This window comes from Aquarana catesbeiana, linkage group LG05 (genome assembly GCF_042186555.1).
Source record: "Aquarana catesbeiana isolate 2022-GZ linkage group LG05, ASM4218655v1, whole genome shotgun sequence".
Taxonomy (NCBI): Eukaryota; Metazoa; Chordata; class Amphibia; order Anura; family Ranidae; genus Aquarana; species Aquarana catesbeiana.
Window position 1 is genome coordinate 465,825,138 of NC_133328.1, and position 27,310 is coordinate 465,852,447.

General features: G+C 44.4%; 1 protein-coding gene across 7 annotated transcripts in view; it reads left to right on the plus strand.

Annotated features, from left to right (window-relative positions):
- The window catches only part of DLGAP1 (DLG associated protein 1), an 834,809-nt gene that overhangs the window by 764,610 nt on the left and 42,889 nt on the right, over nt 1-27,310 (plus strand). For all 7 annotated transcript variants that reach the window (XM_073631412.1, XM_073631415.1, XM_073631414.1 and 4 more), the window contains one exon: nt 7,199-7,623. In XM_073631412.1, coding sequence (XP_073487513.1) covers nt 7,199-7,623 — 425 coding nt within the window. The remainder of the gene's footprint in view (nt 1-7,198; nt 7,624-27,310) is intronic.

Sequence of the window (27,310 nt, forward strand, 5' to 3'; positions counted from 1 at the left end):
TCAGCTTTGTCAGTCTGGGGAGAGGGTAATGGTAGATCTATGCCAAACAACAACAAAGAAATATTCCCAGCTCAACTTACCAGTTAGCCTGCAACAAACTAAATTGTCCTGTCTAACAGTTCACGTTAAAAACAAGGGGTTTAGTTTGCACACATTTGCAAATACACGCGTGAGCTGCAGAGGCCGCGACAATGCACCCCAGTATTATCTGTTCTAACTCCATAGTAGGCCTCCATAGTAGGAGCACATACAGTGTCTCACAAAAGTGAGTACACCCCTCACATTTTTGTAAATATTTTATTATATTTTTTCATGTGACAACACTGAAGAAATGACACTTTGCTACAATGTAAAGTAGTGAGTGTACAGCTTGTATAACAGTGTAAATTTGCTGCCCCCTCAAAAAAACTCAACACACATTAATGTCTAAACCGGTTGCAACAAAAGTGAGTACACCCCTAAGTGAAAATGTCCAAACTGGGCCCAATTAGCCATTTTCCCTCCCCGAAGTCATGTGACTTGTTAGTGTTACAAGGTCTCAGGTGTGAATGAGGAGCAGATGTGTTAAATTTGGTGTTATCACTCTCACTCTCTCATACTGGTCACTGGAAGTTCAACATGGCACCTCATGGCAAAGAATTCTCCTGAGGATCAGAAAAAATGAATTGTTGCTCTACATGTCCTATTTGTCCGCCGCAGTATCGTAGTCCCACTATAAGTCGCTGATGGCTGCAGGGCTCTCTGATTCCTCCTGTATTGAATTTTATTGTAACTGTACTGTCCGCCCTAATGTTGTAAAGCGCTGCGTAAAACTGTTGGCGCTATATAAATCCTGTATAATATTAATAATAATTAATAGTAATAAATAAATAAATAAATAAAAATATCTCATAGTTTGTAGACACTATAACTAATATACGCTTATTGGGATTTTTTTTTTTTTTTTACCAAAAATATTTATCAGAATACATATTTGCCTGATTTGCTATAGAAATTAGATTTTTTTTCAATGTTTTTAATTGTATGTGTTTTATAGCAGAAAGTAAAAAATATTATTTTTTCAATTTTTTTTTTTGTTGTCTATAGCACCAAAAATGAAAACCGCAGGGGTGATCAAATACCACCAAAAGAAAACTCTATTTGTGGGGAAATAAAAGGACATACATTTTTTTTTGGGGTACAGTATCGCATAACCGCACAACCGAGGGCAAGTGGTTAATATCACTTTATATATGCTCTGGCTGAACATACATCATATTTTCCTGTAATTAAAACATGGGAGATGAAAAATTCCCATATTACATTTTTTCTAATACTTGCCAAGAGTATCTTAATATTTATGTTGCGCGCACGTCAGTTTAGTAAGAATAACAGAGCTAGTACAGCATGCATTACCTGTTTCTTTATACTAATGTCTTCTACATCAAAGGCTATGTGTGTGTTTTGGAAGTTTATTGATGTGACAAGTTTGGAGTACTGTCACTTTAATGAGCTCAGCGAGTATGAAAAGCTGTGGGTCAGGTTACATTGAAGCATGTGGATTGCCTGTACCCATGTTCCCACGCCTTCAAAGATGTATCTGTTAGTGAAAGACCTGTGTTATCAGAGGAGGAATGCAAACACTGCAGAGTTCTAGCTGGTGTAGACAGTTGTGATGTCACTTCTTGTCAATGTTCCTCCATACAGCCAGGAACTTTGGATACATTTGAAAAGCACTAAGAACAGGGGAGTTGAAGGCTGATAAGTGCACGGCACATTCTGTAACGTTTGTGGTTTGGAGAATGCTGTTTGCATTATGTTGAGCAGGTTCAGGCTTGAATAGTAAATATTTGATCTACTTTCAATAACTCGCAGGAGCTTCACATAGATGGTGTAATAATATAATGCAGTCATTAAAAGGTGCCACTTTATTTACGACCAGGAAGAGGCAACATTAAAATGTAGAAATTGTATAACTCCCATGAAACCAGTACATGTTACATCATGGGACCTATAGGTCTCAACTTAAAAATTAGTTTACAATATTTAGAAACAAAAGGCCCAGTGGCGGCAGTGGTAATTTATTTTTTTGGGGGGGGGGAGGCAAACAGTACCACCCCCCCGGTTGGTCGGGTGGGTCTGGTGCACTTACCCCATCTGTGGTGGGCAGCGCTTCTCCCGGCTTCACCGGTGGCGGTGGCGGTGGCGGCGGCGACAGCGGCTTTCTCTTCCCCTGCTCTCCACGGCTTCTGTTTCCTCCCTCCTCCTCGGCAGCCAATTGGGACGCTTCTCTTTTCTGCCAAATCGGAAAACGGGTCTCAGACCTGCTTCTGATTGGCTGGATTAAGGATCAGTGTTTCAATAACGAATATTCATTCGCTGTTGTAACACCTGGGTGGGCTCCTGGCGCAATGCTCTGTGCCACAAGCCCACCCTGTTTTGAAGTCTATTAGAGCCTCTGTAATTCACATGCCCGGCCTCCTGAAAGGGGTTGTGTCCTGTCAAAATAGCGGCCGTGGATAGAGCATAAGGGTGTTGGCCATGAATAGAGGGGGCAGCCCTCCGGTGCCCCTAATAGACAGGCCGCCACTGCACACTTCAAGAAGATCCACCCATTTAGCAGGGGATCTCTATGATGATCCCCAAAGTATGTGCAAAAGAGGTGACCGCACTCCAATCCTCAGAAGTATAAGTGCTTTAATCATTAAAATCCACGCATAACATCCATAGACTACCATACGACAGGACTATAGCAGCAAGGGGTCTGCTGATCCATATTGAGCAGGTGGATGACAGGTCCGTGTCCGCTCCGCTGATGCAGAACGGACACAGCCCGCTGTCCTCTATGGGCTTTCGGATGAAACCAATCGCCTGCCCAATTCCATCCAACAGTCATCTGATCCGCCAGATGGATGGGGAACGAATCCCCATCCATCTGTTTTTAGCAGACAGGATCGGATGTCAGCGGGTGTAAATGGGCACAGGTTCCATAAAAAAGCAATGGATGGTCCAATCAGGTCCGCTCGAAAAAAACTGACAGCCGTACCCGATCGGTCCGTCAGTGTGAAAGGGGCCATATTATCAAAAACGTTTTCTTTGTATTTTGTGGTCGAGGCTAGTGCAGCTCCAAAGTCACTCAATTTTGAGTGCGACTTTACAGTGCAACTTTCATGCGACTTTACACTCTTTGGCACTCAAGTTTTAAAAAAGTCGCAATGACTTTAAGTCGCACAGATTGGAACGGTTGCCATTGAAATCAATGGGCTGAAACTTGTTATGCAACTTGTGTCCAAAGTCGCATAACAAGTTGCACTAGTGTGAACAGAGCCTTAGCTACATGCACATGGAGCCATCCACATGGAGTACATTCCTCCCTGTGTTTTAGTGCATCCAGGAGGGACAGGTACAACGTCCAGCCACAAGGCAGGCAGCCTGTCAAAGCCTATGGCAGGCTATGGCTGGACGGGTGAATGCTGTATGGCGTGGTACTGGCATTTAGGGCCATGTCCATTAAAGGACGAGGCTCACCAAAATGCCAGTGGGGACGCATTGCAGCTGGACAGCCCTGTGTGCAAGGGTCCTTAGGATACATGCACATTGACAATTTTATATATAAAGTAGGTCTAATGTAAAAAACTGCATTTTTAACTACTTCAATACCAGGCACTTTCCTCCCTTACTGCCCAAGCCAATTTTCAGCTTTTAGCGCTGTCGCTTTTTAAATGACAATTGCGTGGTCATACTACACTGTACTCAAACAAAATTTTAATCATTTTGTTCCCACAAATAGAGCTTTCTTTTGGTGGTATTTGATCACCTATGGGGTTTTTATTTTTTGCTAAACAAATAAAAAAAGACCGAAAATTTGGAAAAAAAAAAAAAGTTTTTCTTAGTTTCTGTTATAAAATTTTGTAAATAACTAAATTTTCTCCTTCACTGATGAGCACTGATGAGGCTGCACCGATGGTCACTGATAAAGCGGCACTGATGGGCACTAATGAGGTGGTGCCAATGAGGTGGCACTGATGAGGTGGCACTGATTGGCACTAATATGCAGCACTGATGGGCACTGATAGGCAGCACTGGTGGGCAGCACTGATGGGCACTCATAGGCGGCACTGATGGGCACTCATAGGTGGCACTGATGGGCACTGATAGGCGACACTGATGGGCACTGAAAGGCTGCACTGATGAGCACTTATGAGTGGCACTGATGGGCATTGATAGTCGGCACTGATAGGTGGCACTGATGGACACTGATGGGTGGCACTGATGGACACTGATAGATGGCACTGATGGCCATCACTGATAAGGAGGCACTGGCATGGCTTACTGATGGGCACTGATTGGCATAATTTGTGGGCACAGGTTGGCATCCCTGGTGGCCATGGGTTGCATACCTGGTGGTCATCATTGGTGGGCATCCCTGGTGGTCCTGGTGGCATCCCTGATTTTGCTATGTCGGCATCCTCGGGGGGGCTTTGCTGATAATCAATCAGCGCAGACCCCCCCCCGTCAGGAGAGCAGCCGATCAGCTCTCCTCTAGTTGTGTCTGTCAGACACAATAGCGGAACAGCCGATACGTGGCTCTTCCTGTTTACACCGTGATCAGCTGTGATTGGATACATAAAAATTAATAGAATTACAGTGCTCACAATAATACAAAAGAATTAAATTAAAGAGTGAGAAATGAATAAAACGTCCATATAATGGTGAATGATGTGCTCCAATTAATAAAATGCAGTTGTGCTCCAAAATTCGAGGTGCGCTACACCCCCTCCTGTGTCCCCACTCACCGAATGGAATGGACCCCTAGCTTTTCAGTCTAGGGATTGTTCAGGCTTAAAATGCTGGCCAAGGATGGCAATTCACACCAGGATCCAGTGAAGATCTCCCTCAGTCATAACGGTTATATGTGGATAGTTATACCAAAAATGAAATGAAAGAAGGGGACTGATAGTGAAGTATAGTTTGGCAAGGCTTTATTGCGCAAGCTAAGTTGGGTACCTACAGAATAAAAGATAAAATCGTGAAATTGCGTCAACGCGTTTTGTCCTTCCACAAGGCGTCATCAAGGATTATCAAGGTCCTTGATGACGCCTTGTGGGAGGGCGAAACGCAATGATTTTAATGATGCTTAAAGTGAAGCAATAAAAATGATAAATTCCTTTATTTATAGTGCCTGGGGGTCCCCTTAGTCTGCCTGTAAAGTGGCACATCTGTACCGTGCATAGAACCTGCTGCAGCAAAACTGACATTTATAAAGAAAAAAATGACATTTAAATTGCCGGCAATAATATTAAACGAGGTGGGCCCTCCCAAATCCACGCCAGACCCTTATCTAAGCATGCAGCCCGGCAGGTCAGGAAAGGGGGGGACGAGTGAGCCCCCCAAACCATACCAGGCCACTGCCCCTTTGTGACATCACCGACTGGTGCATGCTGGTTCGGTGATGTCACAAGGGGGAGGTGACACTAGGTGACATCACCAGGTGGCCCTGTCCCTTACCTATTTAAGAACTGAGAAACGGCAGAGCAGGCATTCAGCAGTTAGCCTTCCTCACGGGCGTAGCGTTTTTTTTTCCTCTTTTTTCAGGTCCAGCAGCGCGGCGGGCAGCGTGATTGACGATGGATCTACATCAGGGGACATTGTTTTTGTTGTTTTTTTTATAAAAGAATTTTCAAAAACTGCCTTCTGTCTTTATTTTTGACAATTTTTTGGGTGAATGGGGTACTCATTCATATGGGGGGGGGGCTTGAGCTTCCAGATTTCGATAAGCCCCTGGCCACAGCAGACCCACACAACCACAGCCCAGGGTTTTCAGGAAGAGGCCCTTGTCCCCATCAGCATGGGGACAAAGTGCTTTGGGGTGGGGGGGGCCACAAAGCTTCCCCCATTGTTGGGCATGTGGCCTGGTATGGTTTAGGAGGGGGGACGCTTGCAAATTCAGGTACTTGCCGAATGGGCAACCAGATGATGTTAGGTCCGAACTTTTGTCTGACTCGAACTGTTCGCTCAACTCTTCTGGTAATGCACCAAATCTCAAATGCTTCAGTTTTTTTGCATCGGCCAACCCAATGACTGGCAAGAAGTATGTCTGTCCAATGGCCAATGTGTCCCTTCTTAACTCTCTTGCACAGATTGCAGGACAACAGTGGTGCACTTTACCCTCCACTATTCAATATTAGTTAATCACCAGACACCTAAACAGGAGTGTGAAGAGGAGGGTGACGCTATTATTTCATTTTTTTTGCATTTTTGAACACCCTGGGAGCTGCAGGTGGGATGTACAGCTGGCCATGGAAGTGAATGGCTGTACACCTCTGTGTGTGCGTACCATCAAGTGGCGATAAGAGGGGTACAGCCATTCATTTTTATGGTCGGTTGTATGCCCCATCTGCAGCTCCCTGGACACAGGAAAATGGCATTTTTTTTTATACTAGGCATATTTTATGCCCAACAACATCTGTGTTGTTCTCCAAAGTGAGAAAAATGCCCACTTTCTGTAGATAGATATCACCTGAACTGAGTGAGTAACGTTGTCTGCATTCCATGTTTTAATTGCATGAAATCAACAGCTACTCACCAGTTGTGTCTAGCTTGTATATGTGGGATTTGCCATTTTTATACACATGAATATGAAGTCCCTGTGGTGTTTATTTCAGCTGTTTTGTTACTATCCATCCTTGTACAAAGCAAAATCAAGTTATTAATATCTTTTGAAGTCATATTGGTAATACAGTTTATGGTGATGTTGATGCTGACAGTCTGGGGAAGGAACTATGGGGATATACTGGGCAATCCATTGGGAATGTGCCATCGTAAAAGGGTTTAGCACCCCTGCTGATGGCGGAGAAAGGAAAAAAGTGGGCAAGACGGTAAAACTGGAGAGTTTGTTGGAGTAGTTAATAGTGATATAATTGGGTGTAGAGTTAGTTAGAAAGGAAAAGGGTAAGTTTGGGTATATATGTTACTAAAAAATGATACAGTGGTAAAATGAAGCCAGTTAAGAAATGCAAATACCCCTTTCCATACTAAATGGATGAAGTTGAAATTCCAATGGCAGACAACCCAGCTTGCCCTGACAGAATTCCTAACTGTTCTCCACTGTTTGTATTGCTGTTTGAATCTATACTGATTATAGATCCTCTGACTTTAACTGACCCTCTATGTTTATAGGCTTGCTGAATAACTCATTTCTGATTTCCTTTCATTAAAGGTTGCGAAGACTGACCCGATCAAATAGTGTTACTGCTGCTGTGCAAGCAGATTTGGACCTCAGGGAGCATTTTGAATGTCCAGTGGAACTGGCTGAACAGGAATTTCAATATAGTCGGCCACTGACCAAGCAGTATTCTCGAGATGCTTGTACCTCCACAGTCAGCATCCAGGGCTCAGGCAATCATTATCACGCCTGTGCAGTGGAGGAGGACTTTGATGCTGATTTTGATCCTTCCATACTACCTCCTCCAGACCCTTGGATTGATTCCATTACAGAAGATCCATTGGAAGCAGTTCATAGGTCAGTTTGTCATAGAGATGGACATTGGTTTCTAAAGCTTCTGCAGGCAGAAAAGGACAGGATGGAGGGATGGTGCCAACAAATGGAAAGAGAAGAACAGGAAAATGATCTGCCTGTTCCTAGTAAGTACTCTGCATTGTAATTAATACTTCTATTTTTTCGCCATTGCTATGGAGTGCAGGCACTGAGATATGCATCAGCAGATATACAGCAGATTCTAAGCAGGATTTACATTATGTGTTATGTTAACACATGTGCATTAACACAATAGGGTTGATTTACTAAAACTGGAGAGTGAAAAATCTGGTACAGTTGTGCATGGTAGCCAATCAGCTTGTTCAATTAAGTTTTGACAAAAACCTGGAAGCTGATTGGTTTCTATGCAGAACTGCACCAGATTTTGCACTCTCCAGTTTTTGTAAATCAACCCCAATGTGTTTTTGTGCATTAAGGCATGCTGCTTAAAAGCAGCCTATTAATTTTGGGTTGACTGTACACCTCAACGCACAAAAACCTGCACTTACCGTGTTTATCAGTGTATAACACGCACTTTTTTCCCCTTAAAATCAGGGGAAAATTGCGGGTGCGTGTTATACGCCGATCCCCTGCGATCCTGGGCTGCCAGATCTTCAAAATCGCGGACCGCGATTTGAAAATGGCGCCGCCGGCGCCGAAATACACAGAGCCGGTTCTCGGCTCTTCTCGGCCACATTCGGCTTCACTCGAGCCCTGCCCGAACCTAGCCGAGTGTACTCGGCTAGGTTCGGATAGCTCTGCTCACAGTCACGCCCATCCCGGGCGGGACTACGAGTGGAGCCGAAAGTGAACGAGAGCCACCGAGAAGAGCCGAGGACCAGTGTTCTGACTAGAACTGTCCTCCTATCGCATAGTGTCCACCCCGTACTGCGCAGGCGCAGCGCTTGCGCAGTACGGAGCAGAAGGAGAAGCCAAAAGTGTCCGAAGTTGATCAGCTGACCATCAGCTGTACACGGCGCTTGGGCGATGGCTTTGTAAGAGGGCCCCTCGCGGGCTCGCTTCGCTCGCCACGCTTCGGGCACGGCCTCGCTGCGCTCGGCAATTATTTATTCTGACTCTATGTCCACTTGGATAGTAGGGAATGAACCTGGACATAGGGTGAGAATAAAAGCGCAGGCGCCTTGTACAGCTGATGATCAGCTGTTTAACTTCGGAGACTTTCGGCGTCTCATTTGTCCTCCGTACTGCGCCTGCGCAGTACAGGGTGGACACTATATGATAGGGGACTGTATTTGACAAGACACCGGCTCTGTGTATTTCGGCGCCGGCGGTGCCATTTTCAAATCGCGGTCGGCGATTTTGAAGCACAGGATCGAAGGCTGCACTGGGGCAAGGCTGCACTGGGGAAGGCTGCACTGACAAGGCTGCACTGGGGAAGGCTGCACTGGGGAAGGCTGCACTGACAAGGCTGCACTGGGGAAGGCTGCACTGACAAGGCTGCACTGGGGAAGGCTGCACTGGGGAAGGCTGCACTGACAAGGCTGCACTGGGGCAAGGCTGCACTGGGGAAGGCTGCACTGACAAGGCTGCACTGGGGAAGGCTGCACTGACAAGGCTGCACTGGGGAAGGCTGCATTGGGGAAGGCTGCACTGACAAGGCTGCACTGACATGGCTGCACTGGGGCAAGGCTGCACTGAGAAGGCTGCAATGATGGCCATTTAAATGTAAGTTTTTTCCCTTCAACTTCCCTCCTAAAAGTTTTTTTTCCTTAAAATTCCCTCCTAAACTTGGGGTGCGTGTTATACGCCGATAAAAATACAGTATATTTTTAAGGCACTGCATCACATTGCACAAATGACAAACATTTGTAGGTTGAGGTGCGTTGAATGGCAAGTGCATTGGGGTGCTATTCATTGGCACCATGGATCGCTCGTCACCATACACATGCATTTCAGCATAACACAAAAGTCTGAATGTGGCCTTAGTACCTCATGCTTGACTCAACTGCTTAAAGCCTAACTCCAGGTTTACCTTCACTTTAAATAATTGGGGACTTCCCGTGTGCAAACAAAATCAGTTGACTAGGGTGGAAATTGTGACGTTATCCAGCCAATCAGAGGGAGCCATTTGTTAACTGATAAAAAAAAATACTAGGCCTCCTGTGAATGCCTGAGCAAGCCCAATTAGATTTTGTTCTGCCAGCAGACAGGAAGTTACCGTACCACTGCCCGCAACACCTTCGCTGATGCTACATACAGTTTATGCAGTGCTGACAGTTAGTAAAGGAAAATTGTTTTTTGGGCCAGCTTGGCCTAAACTAACTATTTCAAAGTGAAGTTAGGCTTTAAATACTTGACTTTTCTGATTGTTCAGTATTTTTAAAGTGACAGAGTCATACTAAAAGCTGATACAGGTATGTCATACATCTTGGTGCCTACACTTCATACCTGTCAGCACTTTTTAATAAATGAACAATAATGAGTAATTAGATGCAACAAAATCCGTACCATTAATTGCACATTAGAAAAACTATGCTGGTATGAATGATGTTTCTTTATCCTCAAGCATTTTGAAAGGTAGGTGTATAGAAAAATAAAAAATGACAAAATAACCTCTGTCCCATGCACAGCACAACACAGCCTGTCTGTTACATTAACATCCTTTAAAATTGGCTGTTTTAAATTTGTTCAAAAAACATGGAAGAACATTGATATAACTTGTCACAAGAAACTCTCCTTATAGTAACTATAAGAAGTATTCACCCGCTTTGAGTTTTCATGTTTGATTGTCATAGATTATTGAATCACAGCAGGTTGAATTTAGATTTTTGGCACTAAAAATGGATTCTCATCTGGAAACAGATCTCTACAAAGTGATTTAAATGAATACCAATAAAAACACCATTGATTGCCATAAGTATTGACATCCTTTAACCACTTGCCGATTACCTAATTGTAAATGTACGTCATTACTTTGACATTGAATAACGGGATTTTTGCAGCAGCTAGCTGCCATAACCCGGGTATATTTTTTTTGCTAGGTGGCTGGATTTCCCATAAAAGTGATTCCAGTGGCGTATTCTCCACAAGATTACCTTTATAGGCGACAGGAGAGGTCGTTTCCGAGCTTACTGGGACTGTCGGTGGGCCCAGAACCGATCCCATAGGGTCGATGGCTAGGCAGGAAGTCGAGTGAGAGCAAGATAGCCCCCACTCTGCTCTATGCCCTTTGGAGGACCTCCAACGTCACTTTGGGTCCTCGGGCTTAAAAAAATTTTTTTTTATGTCAGTGTCATTTTTTTTTCTTGCTTTTAAGGGTAAATGAAAGATCTGGAGTCTTTTTGACCCCAGATCACTCAATAAAGTGGACCTGTTGTGCTTATTTCTATTACAAGGGATGTTTACATTCCTTGTAAAAGGAATAAAAGCGATTAGAAAAATAAAAAAAAATAAAGGGACATTGTAAAAAAATAAAAGTAAAGTAAAAAGCAGAAGCGAACACATACGTAAGTCGTACCCGCGTATGTAAACGGTGTTCAAACCACACATGTGACGTATTGTCACAATCGTTAAAGCGAGAGCAATAATTCTAGCATAGGATCTCCTCTGTAACTCTAAACATATAACCTGTAAAAAAAATGAAAGTGTCACCATTCCATGAGTGTGCCCAATTTTAAAGCATGACATGTTAGGTATCTATTTACTCGACGTAACATCGTCTTTCACATTATACAAAAAATTGGGCTAATTTTAACTGCTTCCCGACCAAGTGCCGCAGTTGTACTGCGGCATGTTGGCTCCCCTGCGCGAGCCGTCATAGCTATACGTTGGCTCGCGGGGTCGGGAAAGCAGGCGCACGCACCGCTGGAGGCGCACCCGCTGCACATCGAGTGTGCCAGTGCTCATGGCCGATGGTCGCAATGAGCATGAGAGACAGAACAGGGATGAGTGTGTATAAACACACACTTCCCTGTTCTGACAGGAGGGACAGATTGTGTGTTCCTATTAGCTAGGAACCATGTAGCTAGGAACCATGATCCGTCACTTCCCCCAGTCAGTCCCCTCCCCCTTCAGTTAGAATCACCTCCCAGGGAACACAGTTAACCCCTTGAGCGCCCCCCAGTGTTAACCCCTTCACTGCCAGTGACAATTTTACAGTAATCAATGCAATTTTATAGCACTGATCGCTGTATTAATGCCAATGGTCCCAAAAATGTGTCAAAATTGTTTGATGTGTCCACCATAATGTCGCAGTCACAAAAAAAATTGCAGATCGCCGCCATTTATAGTAAAAAAAAAATAATAATAATAAAAATGCTATAAATCTATCCCCTATTTTGTAGACGCTATAACTTTTGTGCAAACCAATCAATATATGCTTATTGCGCTTTTTTTTTACCAAAAATATGTAGAAGAATACATATCAGTCTAAACAGAGGAAAAAAATATTTTTTTAAAATATTTTTTGGGGGATATTTATTATAGCAAAAAGTGAAAAATAATGCTTTTTTTTTTAAATTGCCGCTTTTTTGTGTTTATAGCGTGTTTTATAACTGCAGAGGCGATCAAATACCACCAAAAGAAAGCTCTATTTGTGGGAAAAAAAGGACGTCAGTTTTGTTTGGGTACAACGTTGCACGTCCGTGCAATTGTCAGTTAAAGCAACGCAGTGCCGAATCGCAAAAAGTGCTCTGGTCAGGAAGGGGGCAAATTCTTCCGGGGCTGAAGTGGTTAATGTTTTTTTTTTTGTTTTTTTTAAAGTGTATTTTTTTCTGAAAAAATTGCGTTTGCTAGACTGCTGTGGAGATACAGTGTGACATAAAATATTGCAATGATTACCATTTTATTCTCTAGGGTCTCTGCTAAAATATATATATATATATATATATATATATATATATATATATATATATATAATGTTTGGGTGTTCTAAGTAATTTTCTAACAAAAAATACAGATTTTTACTTGTAAACAACAAATGTCAGAAAAAGGCCCGGTCAGCAAGTAAGTACTTCTGAGTATGTGAATTTAAAAGGGCTTTAAATGCCAAATAATGTAGGGCCCATTTAGATAGTCCCATTATGGAAACATACAGTAAAATGCATGTTTTACCACATTACTGCAATGACTGTGCTATTAATTTTGAACAGCAACACAACACATTGCACAGTACCGGCCAATGGACAATGTACTGCAGCCCACCACAATGAACGTGGTGTGCCTGGTAGTATGCTGCATAAAAAAATGTTGCTTGCCCAATTTTGAGGGCATTAGGTTATGCTGTCATCCCCTTCAGAATAAATAAACTACCTTAAAGGAGAAGTCCAGCCTGGGCTCGTTTGGCTGGGCTTCTCTTCTGGGTTACAGGAGTGCAATTAGTTTTGCACTCCTGTGACCCATTTTCACCTGAAGTCCGCTCTCTGCTGAAATCATTGCCATCAGTCGAGGCAGCACTTCATCCCGACTTCCCAAGTCTGGATCCACCAGCTGTCTTGATTGATGGCAGTCTCAGCATCTCAGTGAGCCGCTGAAACGGCCTCTTCACGCCCCTCCACAGCTCAGCGCTCCAGTGACCGTGGAGAAGCAGAGAGGAGAGACACTGACTGACAATCAGCAGCTCTCTGCTTGGGGAGGTGAGAGAACCGAGCCATCGGTGAGGTTCGGTGGCTCGGTTCTCAGTGCAGAGATGGCGGGGGACAGCTGCACCATCAGTCTGATGCTCCATCCCCCTAGGTAAGTATGAATCAAAAATAAAAAAGAAAGCCATACTTCTCTTTTAACCCTTTGAAGTGATACTAAAGCTAAAACATTTTTTACCTTAATGCATTCCTTGCATTAGGTTAAAAAAACATTTTTAAAAAAAAATATTTTATATTTCCCTGTCATCCCCCTTCCCTTTTGAATGGGGAAGAGAGGGGAGAAGAGAGCACTGTGCACGGCTATACTTCCCCTCTCTTGCTCTTCACACAGGTCCTCGAACAGTAGCAGGAGCCATCGGCTCTTGCTGCTGTCAATCAAATGCAATGAGAAGGACATGGGAGGCGGGGCTAAGCCCAGCTGTGTGTGTCTAAGCAGGGGCGGATCCAGAGCCTAGTCTCGGGAGGGGCACTGCCAGAAAATACGTTCTTTTTTGGGATAAATTTATTGGGAAATGGCTGGAGTTAGTGCTTCAACCATCACGTCACCATGGTTGTTATGGTGTCAGGATGATTGAAGCGCATTATTACTATTATTACATTGTCATAAAAAATGAAATGGTTCAACTCACCATAATGCAGAATCAATGGGAGCACTGAGCGTGTCACTTGCCACTGTCACCTGCCACACGTTGTGGATTGTCACTTGCCACGTCGCCTGTCATCAGATGCAGATTGTCACTTGCCACGTCACCTGTCATCAGATGCAGATTGTCACTTGCCACGTCACCTGTCACCAGATGCAGATTGTCACTTGCCACGTCCTATGCTACACATTGCAGATTGTCACTTGCCGCACATTGCGGATTGTCACTTGCCACGTCCCATGCCACACATTGCGGATTGTCACTTGCCTGCTATAATTGTCTCTTGCTGTGTCCCAGAGTCAGGCAGCAGATTACCAGTCAAGCAGCAGAGAGATGATGTAATCTCTCTGCTGCCGCGGCTTCCTGCACATGCACAGTGAGGGCGGAACTGCAGGAATGCAGGGCGGTCACACACTGTCACCGAGCCACACAACTGCTCACCAACTGAGCAGCCGGTGCTCTCACCCGCGGCGATGCCTGCCCGCCCCTCACTCACCCGCATTCTCGGAGGGGGCATTTGCTCCGTCCCCCCCCCCCCCCCGGATCCGCCCCTGTGTCTATGGAGCACGGCTCCATTTTCATCTCGCAACCCAAAAATGCAACATGAGTCAGGTTTCAAAATACAGCAAAAAAATAAACAGGCACAGATGTCACAAAAGTGACATCTGTCCCATTCTGATAAAGCAGGGTATCTGTTCATGGATTTCCTACTGAATAGACTAGATAGCGTCCATGTGAAAGGAGCCTAAGTGGTCTTTCAAAGTGACACTAAAAGATATTCCTATTGCATGGATATAATCCATACACATGTTCTACGTAGTGGCCCTGTAATCTATTATAAGGCGAAAGGTTTTTTACACCTTAATGTATAATGGAATAAAGTAAAAAACCTTCTGCCTTTAGAACCACTTTAGCTCCCCCAGCCCCCCTTTATACTTACCTGAGCCTAATCTCGATCCAGTGATGTGCATGAGAGTAGCGCCTCTCTGGGTCTCTCTTTCCACACTGTTTTACACAGCAGCGGGAGCCATTGGCTCCTGCTACTGTCAATCACAGCCAGTGAGTCAATGAGGAGAGAGCGGGGGTGGGGCCAAGCCATGCTCTGTGTGTGAATGGACAATGTCCATTCACAAGAGTGTGGCTCGGGAGTGAGCCTGCTCGAGTGCCCCCATGGCAAGAGGCTGCCTACTGGGGGCAGTCAGCAGGGAGAAGGAGCCAGAACCGCCGGAAAGGGACCCAAAAGAAGAGGATCGGGGCTGCTCTGTGCAAAATCATTGCACAGAGCAGGTAAGTATAACAAGTTTGTTATTTTTGAAAAATAAAAACAGAAGCTTTACAATCACTTTAAGACTGCATACTTGCATTTTCTTTTTTTTTAAAACCAAAGTTTAGTGTCACTTTACAATTCAGGTACATTAGGCTATTAAGTTATATTAAGCTATTTTAGTTTTTCAGATTTTTTTTCAGACCAGTAATAGCTACTAAGTAACAAAAAGTCCTTAGTGTTTGTAATCTTGCTAGAAGCATCCTTCAAGCCTACTTAGTATAACAGTCCCAGATTGTTATCAGTCTGGCTGTCAAACATCATCTCAGAGTTTATTTTACTAGAGAGACTCCAGGACAGAAAATGGGAATTGTATTGAAAGTATTTTGCTTGAGCTGCTGCTGCCGCTAACATGAGGTCTGACCACTCCCAGTAAAATGATCCAGGCCTTTGTGGGACAAAGCAACCCTTGTGTGAAACAGCTGCTTCATGGACCTAGCTCATTACAACTTGACAACAGCCTGCAACACTGCAGGGATCTGTGTGCCATTATCTCACCGGCAACTAAACGGCTTGATAGATGAAATTGTTGCAGCCCTAGTTGGAAACACAAAGTACATGTGAAGGGACTTACACAAATATCTGTTCTCCCTCAATGCACAGGAAATAGATTTCTAGAGTTATATTGATTATTTAGTAGTTCAGTGCAGTGCAAAAATCTGTAGAAGAACACATGGCTGGCTGAATAGGCCTAGTTGTTTTTTTTCTGTGCATAGAATCTACATGTTGAATTTTGGACTATGTTTCTTTTATGCCAAACCTGCCATGTGCTATGATAAAATCACTTAATACAGAAATTTGTATTTAAATAATATGCTGTTAGAGCAGATCAAACTTTTTTTTTGGTTAATCTTTATTTTATTTTATTTTTGTATTTTTTTTTAAATATTATATATTTTAGTTTTTATACATTTTTATAAAATCACATTTTACAGATATCTATATATCTATAGATAGATAGATATATATATCTATCTATCTATAGATATATATATATATTTTTACATGCTGTTAGAGCAAATCAAACATTGTACATTTGCTTAATATATAAGGCCTAATTCACACATATACAGGTTGCGGTTTGCAGGTGCATTTTTGCGTTTTTCAATACATGCTTTTCATCCATTGAAGTCTATGGAACCAAAAACCAGAAAAAAGTCCCTGACCCTTTCCATAAAATGCACAGATGTGAACTACATCCATAGGAAACCACATTAAACATGTTAAATGGACTGTAGTGTGTTTCTGCAACTGAAAATGCACTAAAAAAATGTATAGGTGTGAACCAGGCTTATGCTTTTTGTCAGTCTTTATATTTTGCTGTTTTTTGGGGGTTTTTTTCGGTTTATAAATATATACAGTATGTATATTACATTGCTTTTATTAATTTTTATAAAGTCTTTATTTTACAGATAAACATATAAAAACAAACAATTTTTTGGGTTTATTTATATTTTTTTGGCAGGTAAGTTTTTAGGGCAGAATAGACTTGTCAGCACTGTATGCCAAAAAAAGCTCTTTCCCTGCCTGCTAGCATTTTTTTTTTCTTTTTACTTAAAGTATAACTAAGGCTAATTTCACATTGGGGCGGGGGGTGCTTTTCACCCACGCTAGCGGCCGAGGAAAGGGTTAAAAGGGCCCGAAAAGCGCCGCTGCCAAAGCAATTTGCAGGCACTTCCGCAGTGCTGCCCATTGATTTCAATGGCAGGGGCAGTTTAGGAGCTGTGTATATACCGCTCCCCCACCGCCCCAAAGATGCTGATTGCAGGACTTTTTTTCCTGTCCTGCAAGCACACCACTCCAGTGTAAAAGCCCTCGGGCTTTCACTCTGGGAAGGCATGAGAGGCGCTTTTCAGGCATGTTACAGGCATGGGTGTCCACAGCAGGGGGCAAGGGGGGTCAAGTGCCCCCCCCCTGGAATCGGCAAGGTGACAGTGTGGGCAGTGCCAGCTAAACTGTGCTCGATGGCAGATGAACATGCACATCAGTACACAGTCACAGATCACTACCCAAGTCAGATCTAAAGTGTCCTTGCAGAGCTGCAGCGGGGTGCCGAGTGCTGGAACGCTCCCTGCGCTCCAACACTCAGCTGAGAAGACATCAGTTACACTTCTCTGTCAGGAGGAGTGAACTCCACCCCACAGATCATTTCTAGTCCCCGCGTCTGACATGATGTCATTCAGAGGCCGGGACAGGAAGAGAGAGAGAGGCACCGCGAGGGAGCGTGCATGTTGCTGGAATTAGGTAAGTGAGCAATGGCAGACGAGGGGAATATATGTTGCTTAACAGTGTAATGTTGCACTGACGCTTTTCCAGTGCACTGGACTGGTTAATGCCTTGGGAGCTGTGTTGGGTTTTGTGATTGCCGGTTAATTAAGCCATTAGCCAGTAATATGCAGCATGAAGGGGTTACTGTACTGACACTCGCCACTAATTCAGCACAAGGCGTTTATGAACAATGCCATTGATCTCTAATGCATTAGTGGCCAGTAGCAGTTAATTAACCCCTTTGTGCTGCATTAGTGGCCAGTGTCAGTGTTAACCTATTCCTCCTGCAATACAAAGGGGTAATTAACACTGCCACTGGCCGCTACTGCATTAGTGATCAATAGCAGTGTTCATTAAACCCTTGAGCTGAATTAGTGGCCAATGTCAGTTAATTAGCTCCTTCATGCTGTATGGTTTTAGATTAGCATATCACCACTCACCATCTATGCTGGGGCTAATATTGCAGCTACTGCACCAATGCTGGGAATTATTATTGCAGAAACTGACACCAATATTGGGGATTATTATTGCAGAAACTGACACCAATACTGGGGATTATTATTGCAGAAACAAATTGTGCCAAATGTTGCAGTGGAAGGGGGAGGGTTATTATTAGAGCTCGTTAGAGCTTACAATCTAGGAGATATCACTCTTTATGTGATAATGACTAAGCCCCTCCCCTTCATGACATAATCGAAAAGGGGCGGAGCATTGATGACCTTAAAATGATGCCCCCCCCCCCCGAAAAATGTTCTGCGGACGCCCATAGTTACAGGCCCTATTTGTAGCGCTAAAACGCCTGAAAAGCACCCCAGTGTGAAAGGGGTCTTAAGCCAGATTTTTCTTTTTTTTTTTAGTTGTGGATAGAGTGGAGAGGGATTAGAACACCTGTCTATTGCTGTCTGTGCCCCCATTAGGGAGATGTATACTATTTGTCCTGTCCTGAAAGTGCCACATTCAATCCCATTGCCCGTAGCCTGTAAAACTCATATCAGATTCTGACAGCTGCTGCAGCTGGATGGGGCACTGAGTAGTACAAACGCTTAGGGCAGTATGAGTCCAGGTACAAACACCTGGAACGCAGAATTCTTATGTTCCAGGCATTCATCCCTGGGCACATACTGCCCTAGAAGTTTGACCGCTTGGTGCCTTGTCGAGCTACAATGTCTGTCAGGCTCTCGGTGCATGGGATTCCAGTGTTTAGCTGCAGGTGGAGGGCACAGGTGCCCCATCCATACACATAGCCTGTAGGCTACTTTCACACTGAAGCGCCACTAAAACAGCGCTAAAGTGCCAAAGTGCCTGCCAAAGTGCCCTCTTCCAGGATGCAACATTTATGCTCTCCCTCATTGTCTGTCCCTGCTGCTACAATGTTCTCCCGGTTTTCTTTTAGGTCTTAAGCCTCTAGCCATCTCTTTTTATTTGCCAGTGATGGGATAAATTCTTGTGCATGCGCACAGAAGTTACTTTGTTCCAGCAACCATGACATACCAAGAATATTGCTGGCCATAGACGGATCAAAATTCAAGTGGGTCAGCATGACTTGCTGAAGTTTGATCCATGTGTGGTCATCCCTGTTTGACAGAAGTCGATCTTCAGATCAACTTCAGTTGAACAGGAATGTTGGTAAACTTTTGTTTATCAGTGGCAGCTGAGGGGGGGTTTGGATTCCTCCATCTACTTTGCTTGTGTGGATGGAGGAATCTGTTTTTTTGGGGGGGGTTTCTGCCTACTTAAACAAATCACCTTTGGCCAGCTTTAATGTACAATTAAAGTAGAACTATAGGCAAAACTTTTATTTTTCATTTTTGGATAGAGCAAGGGAGGGTTATAACCCTTGTCAGATTCTCTTTCGCCATCTGTGTCCCATTGGGGAGATTTCCTTTCACTTCCTCTCCCATAACCAAACAGGAAGTGAGAGGAAATCCCTACAAATTAGGGGAAATCCTTGGGGACCTCCAGGTCACCAGAACTAGTGTCCCCTTTGAAAGATTTCCCCTCTATTACTTTTCTGGGGACAACCCAAAATGTGTGATTTTCTTTTACTTTCACTTTCAATGATAATGGTACACGAGACAAATAGAGAGGGTGAATCTTCTTAACGGGGGCACAGACAGCAATACATACTGACAGGTGTTCTAATATACCCTCACTCTATCCAAAACCAAAAAAAAAAGTTTTGCCTTTAGTTATACTCAGGGGCATAGATAAGATGGGGTCAGGGGCCAGCCCCCCTTCTATTGTGCCCCATCCCCTCAGTTTAATATGGGGTTCCCCTGAAAAGCATGAAATTACTGCGAGGTCTCAGATGCCGGCAATTGACAGTGCACGGTTGAGGGAACTCCTAGACTCCTCCTCGAGGTATCATATGACACAACCGAAGGGAGACTGGAAAAGTTTTCCTACTTCTGTGCCGTGCTGAATCTGAGGTCTGGTAAGTGGGGATGCATACATTTTCTGTTTTGGGAAGGAGGAAGTGAGAATTCCAGGCTGGGGGAGTTTCTTTTGGTGGGGGGTTAAGGAAAGGTAGGTGTGTTTGCTTTTGGAGAAGTTTTGGAGTTTCTTGTAGAGAAGTTTACAGGGGGTGGTTAATGACAGGGATATGCTTCTGGGAGGGAATTTGATTGAATGAAGGGAGATTTTCTTCATAATTAGCAATCTTTTCTGGGGAGAGGGTGTTGACTGAGGAAGATATTTTTGCTTTGGGGGGTCGGTTTAGAGATATTTTACAGTGGGAGTCTTTGCTTGGGGGGAGGGTTCTTAGGAGGGAGAGGGGGATTTTTTTCCTTTAAAATAGATGTTTTTTTTTAATTATACTTACCTACATGGATGGAGCATCGATCCCATGTTGCATCTGTCCCCAGCTGCTTCTAAGAACAACAACAAAGCAAAGACCGCTGATCACTCAGTTCTCGGCCTTCAGTGAGCAAAGATTGGTGAATGTCAGTCCCTGGCTCTGCCCCCCCCCTCCTTCAAGCTCACTGGAATGCCAGGCTGTGGAGGGGGCATGAGCGGCTGTCTCAGGGTCTCCATGGCTCACTGAGAGGCTGAGTGAGCTGCTGGTCCAGGCATCTGGGTGAATCCTGACTTTAAATTTAGGATCTTTCCACAGCCTGGACCTGCTGAGCGATGTCAGCTGACAGCGGGCTATAGCTGGCTGTCGGGTAAAAATGGGTCACAAGAGTGCAAAACGAACTGCACTCCTCCCCAGGAGAAGTACAACCAAGCGGTATGCCATCCCTTCAGAGCGCATGCACTGGTGACATCACCGGCTTCTTTCCATGTGGATATCTCCTAAACACCACAAGTTTAGGTGAAATTCACTCTACCTACAGTTAAGCATTATTATAGGTTTATTTGTAGGTACAAGTTCAAAAGCTAGGTTTACTACAGTTTAAGACTGAATAAAAGCCAACCATATTGACCAGGTGCAAAGGGCACCATCCTGTGGTAGGCAGTGCACAATATAATTTTTTTTTCATCTCTTAAAACATTTCATAAAATTTCTTAGGACACAGTTTTTTAAGGTTTAAATAAACCACTTAATTTACTGCCTACCATAATATGTGAGTGATGGGCTGAAAAGAGCCAAGGCTGTCTGCTGCTGTAAACATGTATCCACCTGTATCCGCACATCCAGTGGTTACCTGCAGGTAGGGATACATTTTTGCCCTTGGATAAAATCTCTCTGCATCCAGGGTCAGAAATTTGTCCCTAACAGCAGGTAACCACTGTGACTCACGGTTTGTTAGTGTGTCGCTCAGGCTCAATCGATGTGGGGAGTAATGTAGATGATACCGAATGTGCTGCAGGAGTGCCGGCAAGGGATTGAGTTCATCCCAGCTCCTGTAGTCACTGAAGGGAAGAGAGAAAAAAAATCCCTGGTGCTGCACAACCACAGAGTCCGATGGTAATGTAGTATTGATGAGAGAGACTACCCCAGCCAGGGTTCCCGCCAGGCCACACCCCAATGTGTTTTGCTTTGTCCCCCGTAGCTTAAAGATGGGGACCACTGGATGTGCAGATACATGATAACAGCAGTGGCTCTTTTCAGCCCATCACTCAGGTGAACAGGCTGAGCAGCTGACAAAAATTGGAACATCTGGGATCCTGGCTGTAGGTATTCATGGTATATTTGCCATTCCATGGCCATTTAGAATATGAATGAGATCTAAAGCCTGGTTCACACAGTAAGTTTTTTTTAGTTCAACCCAGTGGGCTGAACAAAAAAAAACTAGGGAGCTTAAGAGGAGCTCGCTGTACTAATGAGTACACTACCGCACCACAACTGCATGCATTGCGTTCTATTCATTTGAATGAGGATCATTTTTGCTGTGCTGCACTGCAAAGCCTCATGGCCCCACTCTGCTGTCACATGTTTTTACCGTACCTCCCCCAACATTAAAGTGTAATTGATGCCTTTAAGTTTAAAAGACCTGAACCCCCCCCAGGAAAAAAATGAATCTATAATATAATATACTTTAAAGCAGAGTTCCACCCTAAAGTGGAACTTCTACTCATCGGATTCCTCCCCCCCTCTGGTGCCACATTTGGCACCTTTCAGGGGGGAGGGGGTGCAGATACCTGTCTAATACAGGTATCTGCAGCCACTTCCGGGCTTAGACAGCCGCAGAATATCCGCAAATGCCTGCCCCCCCCCGTTGTGTTCTGGGAAACACAGTTCCCAGAACACAACAGGGACCAGTGCAGGGGCACAGCGCGACTCGCGCATGCGCAGTAGGGTACCGGGCAGTGAAGCCGCAGCGCTTCACTTCCCGATTCCCTGACCGATGATGGCGGCGGGGGCAGCCGAGAGCCGAGCAATTGATCAGCTTCGACTGCCGACATCGCTGGACCCTGGGACAGGTAAGTGTCCATTTATTAAAAGTCAGCAGCTGCAGTATTTGTAGCTGCTGGCTTTTAATAATTTTTTTTAAGGTGGAGCTCCTCTTTTAATATAAACTATTTAAATGCAGTATTTATGCCCGCATTCTCCACAAAAAAAAAATGCAAAAGGAAATATAATATGCTTAAGTAGTTTTAATTAATTTCATTTGTGTAATTAAGTAGAAATGAAACTATTACACGTTCCCTGTAATTCAATCAGCTCACATTTCTTATGTCATGTTCTGATGAATGCTGTGTTTGTAAAGCCCCATACACACGATAGGACTTTGTACAAACTTTCCCTTGGATTTTTGTACAAAGGGCGTTGGCCAGAAGTTTGTCTTGCATACAGATGATGGGATTTTTCCAGCCAACTTTCACCAAATCACGTGGTTTTTCAGCTCTTTACCACCACCCTTTGGTCAACTTCTGTATTGTTGTCTGATATTGTGTCAATCTTGCCACTTTTATTGGTGAGATTGACACCTTGCGAGCCAGGTTGACACTGGTGCGGGGATCTGAGTTGGATCCCCGCCAATGCCAGGCACTGTGTTTGGTATGAATCTTGACGGGGAACTCCACGCCAAATTTTAAATAAAAAACCGGCATGGATTCCCTTCCAGGGGCATACCAGGCCCTTAGGTCTGGTATGGATTTTAAGGGGCACCCCCTACGCCGAAAAAAAACAGCGTGGGGGTCCTCCCCAAATCCATACCAGACCCTTATCTGAGCACGCAGCTGGCCGGTCAGGAAAGGGGGTGGGGACGAGCGAGCACCCCCCTCCTGAGCCGTACCAGGCCGCATGCCCTCAACATGGGGGGTGGGTGCTTTGGGGGAGGGGGGTACCCTGCGGTCCCCCACCCCAAAGCACCTTGTCCCCATGTTGATGAGGACAAGGGCCTCTTCCCGACAACCCTTGCCATTGGTTGTCGGGGTCTGCGGGTGGGGGGCTTATCGGAATCCGGGAGCCCCCTTTAATAAGGGGGCCCCCAGATCCCGGCCCCCCACCCTATGTGAATGAGTACGGGGTACAGTGTACCCTTACCCATTCACCTAGGGAAAAAAGTGTCAATAAAGAAAACACACTACACAGGTTTTAAAATTAATTTATTAGGCAGCTCCGGGGTCTTCTTCCGACTTCGGGGGTCTTCTTCCGACTTTGGGGGTCTCTCCGGCGTCTTCTCCCTCTCTCCGGTGTCGTCTCCGCGCTCTCTGGTTCTTCTCCGGTGCCTTCTTCCTTCTGCCGGGCTCCTCCGCTATCTTCTGCTCTTTTGCTAGCGGAGGAGCCTGGACATCTGGATCGTCTTCTTCCCTCTTCTCTTCCAGAGATGTTGACACGACGCTCTCTCCGGCTGTAATGCTGTCTGTGCGCTCTGCTGTGACACCACCCCCCTATGACATCACAGTCCTGGGGGCATGCTGGGACTGTGAGGTCATAAGGGCGTGTGGTCATACCCCGTACTCATTCACATAGGGTGGGGGGCCGGGATCTGGGGGCCCCCTTATTAAAGGGGGCTCCCGGATTCCGATAAGCCCCCTGCCCGCAGACCCTGACAACCAACAGCCAGGGTTGTCGGGAAGAGGCCCTTGTCCTCATCAACATGGGGACAAGGTGCTTTGGGGTGGGGGGGGCGCAAGGCACCCCCCTCCCCCAAAGCACCCAACCCCCATGTTGAGGGGATGCGGCCTTATATTTCTCAGGATGGGGGGCGCTCGCTTGTCCCCACCCCCTTTCCTGGCCGGCCGGGCTGCGTGCTCGGATAAGGGTCTGGTATGGATTTGGGGGGTACCCCCACGCCGTTTTTTCGGCATAGGGGGTTCCCCTTAAAATGCATACCAGACCTAAGTGCCTGGTATGCCCCTAGAGGGGAATTCCCTCTCGCGCTGGCCGAAATAGGAAAATGTGTTTTTCCTATTGCAGCCAGCGCGAGATGTACAGTACCCTGTCACCGAGAACCAGCGTGATGGGTTCGCGCTGGAAACATTCTCGCGGCCGCGTACTGTAGTTTGTACAAAAGTCCGATGCTTTTGTGTACACACGATCAGACTTTGCTCCATCGGACTTTTGTTGCCGGAAAGTTTGTCCATTCACACAGCCAACAAAAGTCCGATGGAAACAGAAAAAGTTTGTCCGATGGAGCGTACACACGGTCGGATGTTGCTCCAAAACAGCTAATTTGCATGTTTGTTGTCAAAAAGTCCGATCGTGTGTACGGGCCTTTACAGATTGAAAATATACCCAGATTACCATATACCAATAGAATAGTTCACTGGATTGAGGAAATGTTGGATGGGTCTGCTTAAACCTAAAAAGGGGTTAAATTGGTCAAATGAGAATTTTTTTCACGACAAGACAAATGACAGGTCTGACATTCCAAAGTGTTTTTTACACAGCCCGCATTTCCTGTTGTGGATGCGGCCATACATATTGCAGTGGTGAATGGATTTTTTTTAGAAGAACGGGTCATGGAGGGCAAAAGTCATCTAAGGCTGTGTTTTGCCAAGAGAGAGGGATTTCCAATATTTTCATCTGTAGGGACAAACATTTTGCATTATCTGTTGGTGAGGAATTCCTGAGAGTGGAATAGATGCCCTGTGCCAGCAGATTTATTGCCAATAGCAGTGTTTCTATTTAGAGACACTGCTTTGTTTGCCTACAAACCCAAGGCCTGCCACTATCTGATGCCATAAATTTTAGAGTATCTATAATATGGACACGTAATTCACGAGTGAGCGGTAGTCAATAGTGTCCCCTCCTTTTCTGTGCCATACGGTCTACAATCATTCACAATGATAACTTCTGAAAATTGCAAAGATCAGTTGAGTTGTCACAAAATTGGCCACTGAGCTTCCTTTAGCAAAAGCCTTTGGCTGGGACCTTGTGTCTATCATGAAAGCACAGCAGTCAACTCAAACAGAAAGACAAAGACATTCTTGACATTATTAGCTACTTAGTAACAGCACAGGCAGGCAGATTTACTGACAATGTCTGACCAGATACCAGACCTTTTATTGCTGTTCCCTTGTGCAGCTCCAGAAAAGTTGGGAATCAATTATTTTGCCATGTTGACTAATTGCTGTGAAAAGAAGTCATCAAGTTATGAAAGTTTATCTAGCCCATTCAGCTTTTTCTTCACAAATGTATGTTACTAAATGAATAAATCAATTAATTTACAGAGGAGGTTTAAATTCAGATTGACTCATACTGTAGATCTGATTGTTGGAATAATTAGATAATAAATGCCATTGTTTCATTGCCAGATACACCATTCCACTGCCTCAAAAATCAGAATCAGATTTTTTTTTTAATTGATTTATTGCTATGGAAACAATCTATGATGATCAAACATATAGTTAAAACCCTTTAATATTTTGGCAGTTTGATTACAATGTAAACAGTATAGTTTCAATTAATGACTAGATTGATATTTATATTTCTAATATTGCTGTACTTGAGTGTAAAGATTTATTCAGGCCATACTAACTGAATCACACAATCTATATATGTTTGTACAGTATATGAAAAAAAAACAATTTTAAGATTATTTTGCTGTTATGTAAGTTAGCAGAATGTAGGCTATACCACAAGCATCCTAGCATAGGGGAGAGATTGGATCTCCTCCGCTCCCTTTCATAATTGTCTTAAGCAATATTTTCCTGGGAAAACAACATACACTATATAACCAAAAGTATTGTGCCTTTACACAACCATGAACTTTAATGGCATCCCAGTCTCAATCCGTAGGGTTCAATATTGAGTTGCCCCCCCCCCCTTTGCAGCTATATCAGCTTCAACTCTTTTGTGAAGGCTGTCCACAAGGTTAAAATAAAAAAAATTAAAAAGTTTAGGCGTGTGTCTATGGGAATGTTTGACCATTCTTCCAGAAGTGCATTTGTGAGGTCAGGCACTGATGTGGACAAGAAGGCCTGGCTCGCAGTCTCTACTCTAATTCATCTTAAAGGTGTTCTATCGGGTTGAGGTCAGGACTCTGTGCAGGCCAGTCAAGTTCCTCCACCCCAAACTCACTCATTCATGTCTTTAAGGACCTTACTTTGTACACTGGTCCAAATCATTTGGTGGAGGGGGGATTATGATGTGGGGTTGTTTCTCAGGGTTTGGGCTTGGCTCCTTATTTCCAGTGAAGGGAACTCTTAAGGCGTAACCATACCAAGACATTTTGGACAATTTCATGCTCCTAACTTTGTGGGAACAGTTTGGGGATGGCCCCTTCCTGTTCCAACATGGCTGCACACCAGTGCACAAAGCAAGGTCCATAAAGACATGGATGAGTGAGTTTGGGGTGGAGGAACTTGACTGGCCTGCACAGAGTCCTGACCTCAACCCGATTGAAACCTTTGGGGTGAATTAGAGCGGAGACTGAGAGCCAGGTCTTCTAGTCCACACCAGTGCCTGACCTCACAAATGTGCTTCTGGAAGAATGGTCAAACATTCCCATAGACACACTCCTAAACCTTGTGGACAGCCTACCCAGAAAAGTTGAAGCTGGTATAGCTGCAGAGGGTGGGCCAACTCAATATTGAATCCAACAGACTAGGACTGGGATGCCATTAAAGCTCATGTGCGGGTAAAGGCAGGTGTCCCATTACTTTTGGTAATACAGTGTATTAGAAAACAATGTGCATACGTAGATACCCTGCAAATCTATTTTATTGCTGTAGCTATAATTGTTTCCACATCCCAGTATGTATATTTGCAGTCACTTGCTATTACAGGTTATACAGTAATAGTTAAAAAAAAAAGTTCCCTTAAGTAAAAATAGTATAATAAAAATGTTGTAACATTTAATATGCCCCTATCTCTTATAATACCAAATAATACAATATATACAATAGAATACAATGAACACTTCTTTATCAGTGGGCACCCTCTGGTCTTTGGTTTCCTTACCTCCCACCTTGGCATGGACAGCTTGGCTCTCTTGCTACTAGGTAAAGTCCAGCCACATCCATGACAGGCACAGACTTTTTTTTTTTTCCCTAGATGCTTCAGTGAAATGCATTTACTAAATTACATTCCACTGAGGCATCTAAGGAAACTCTTGGCCCCAGA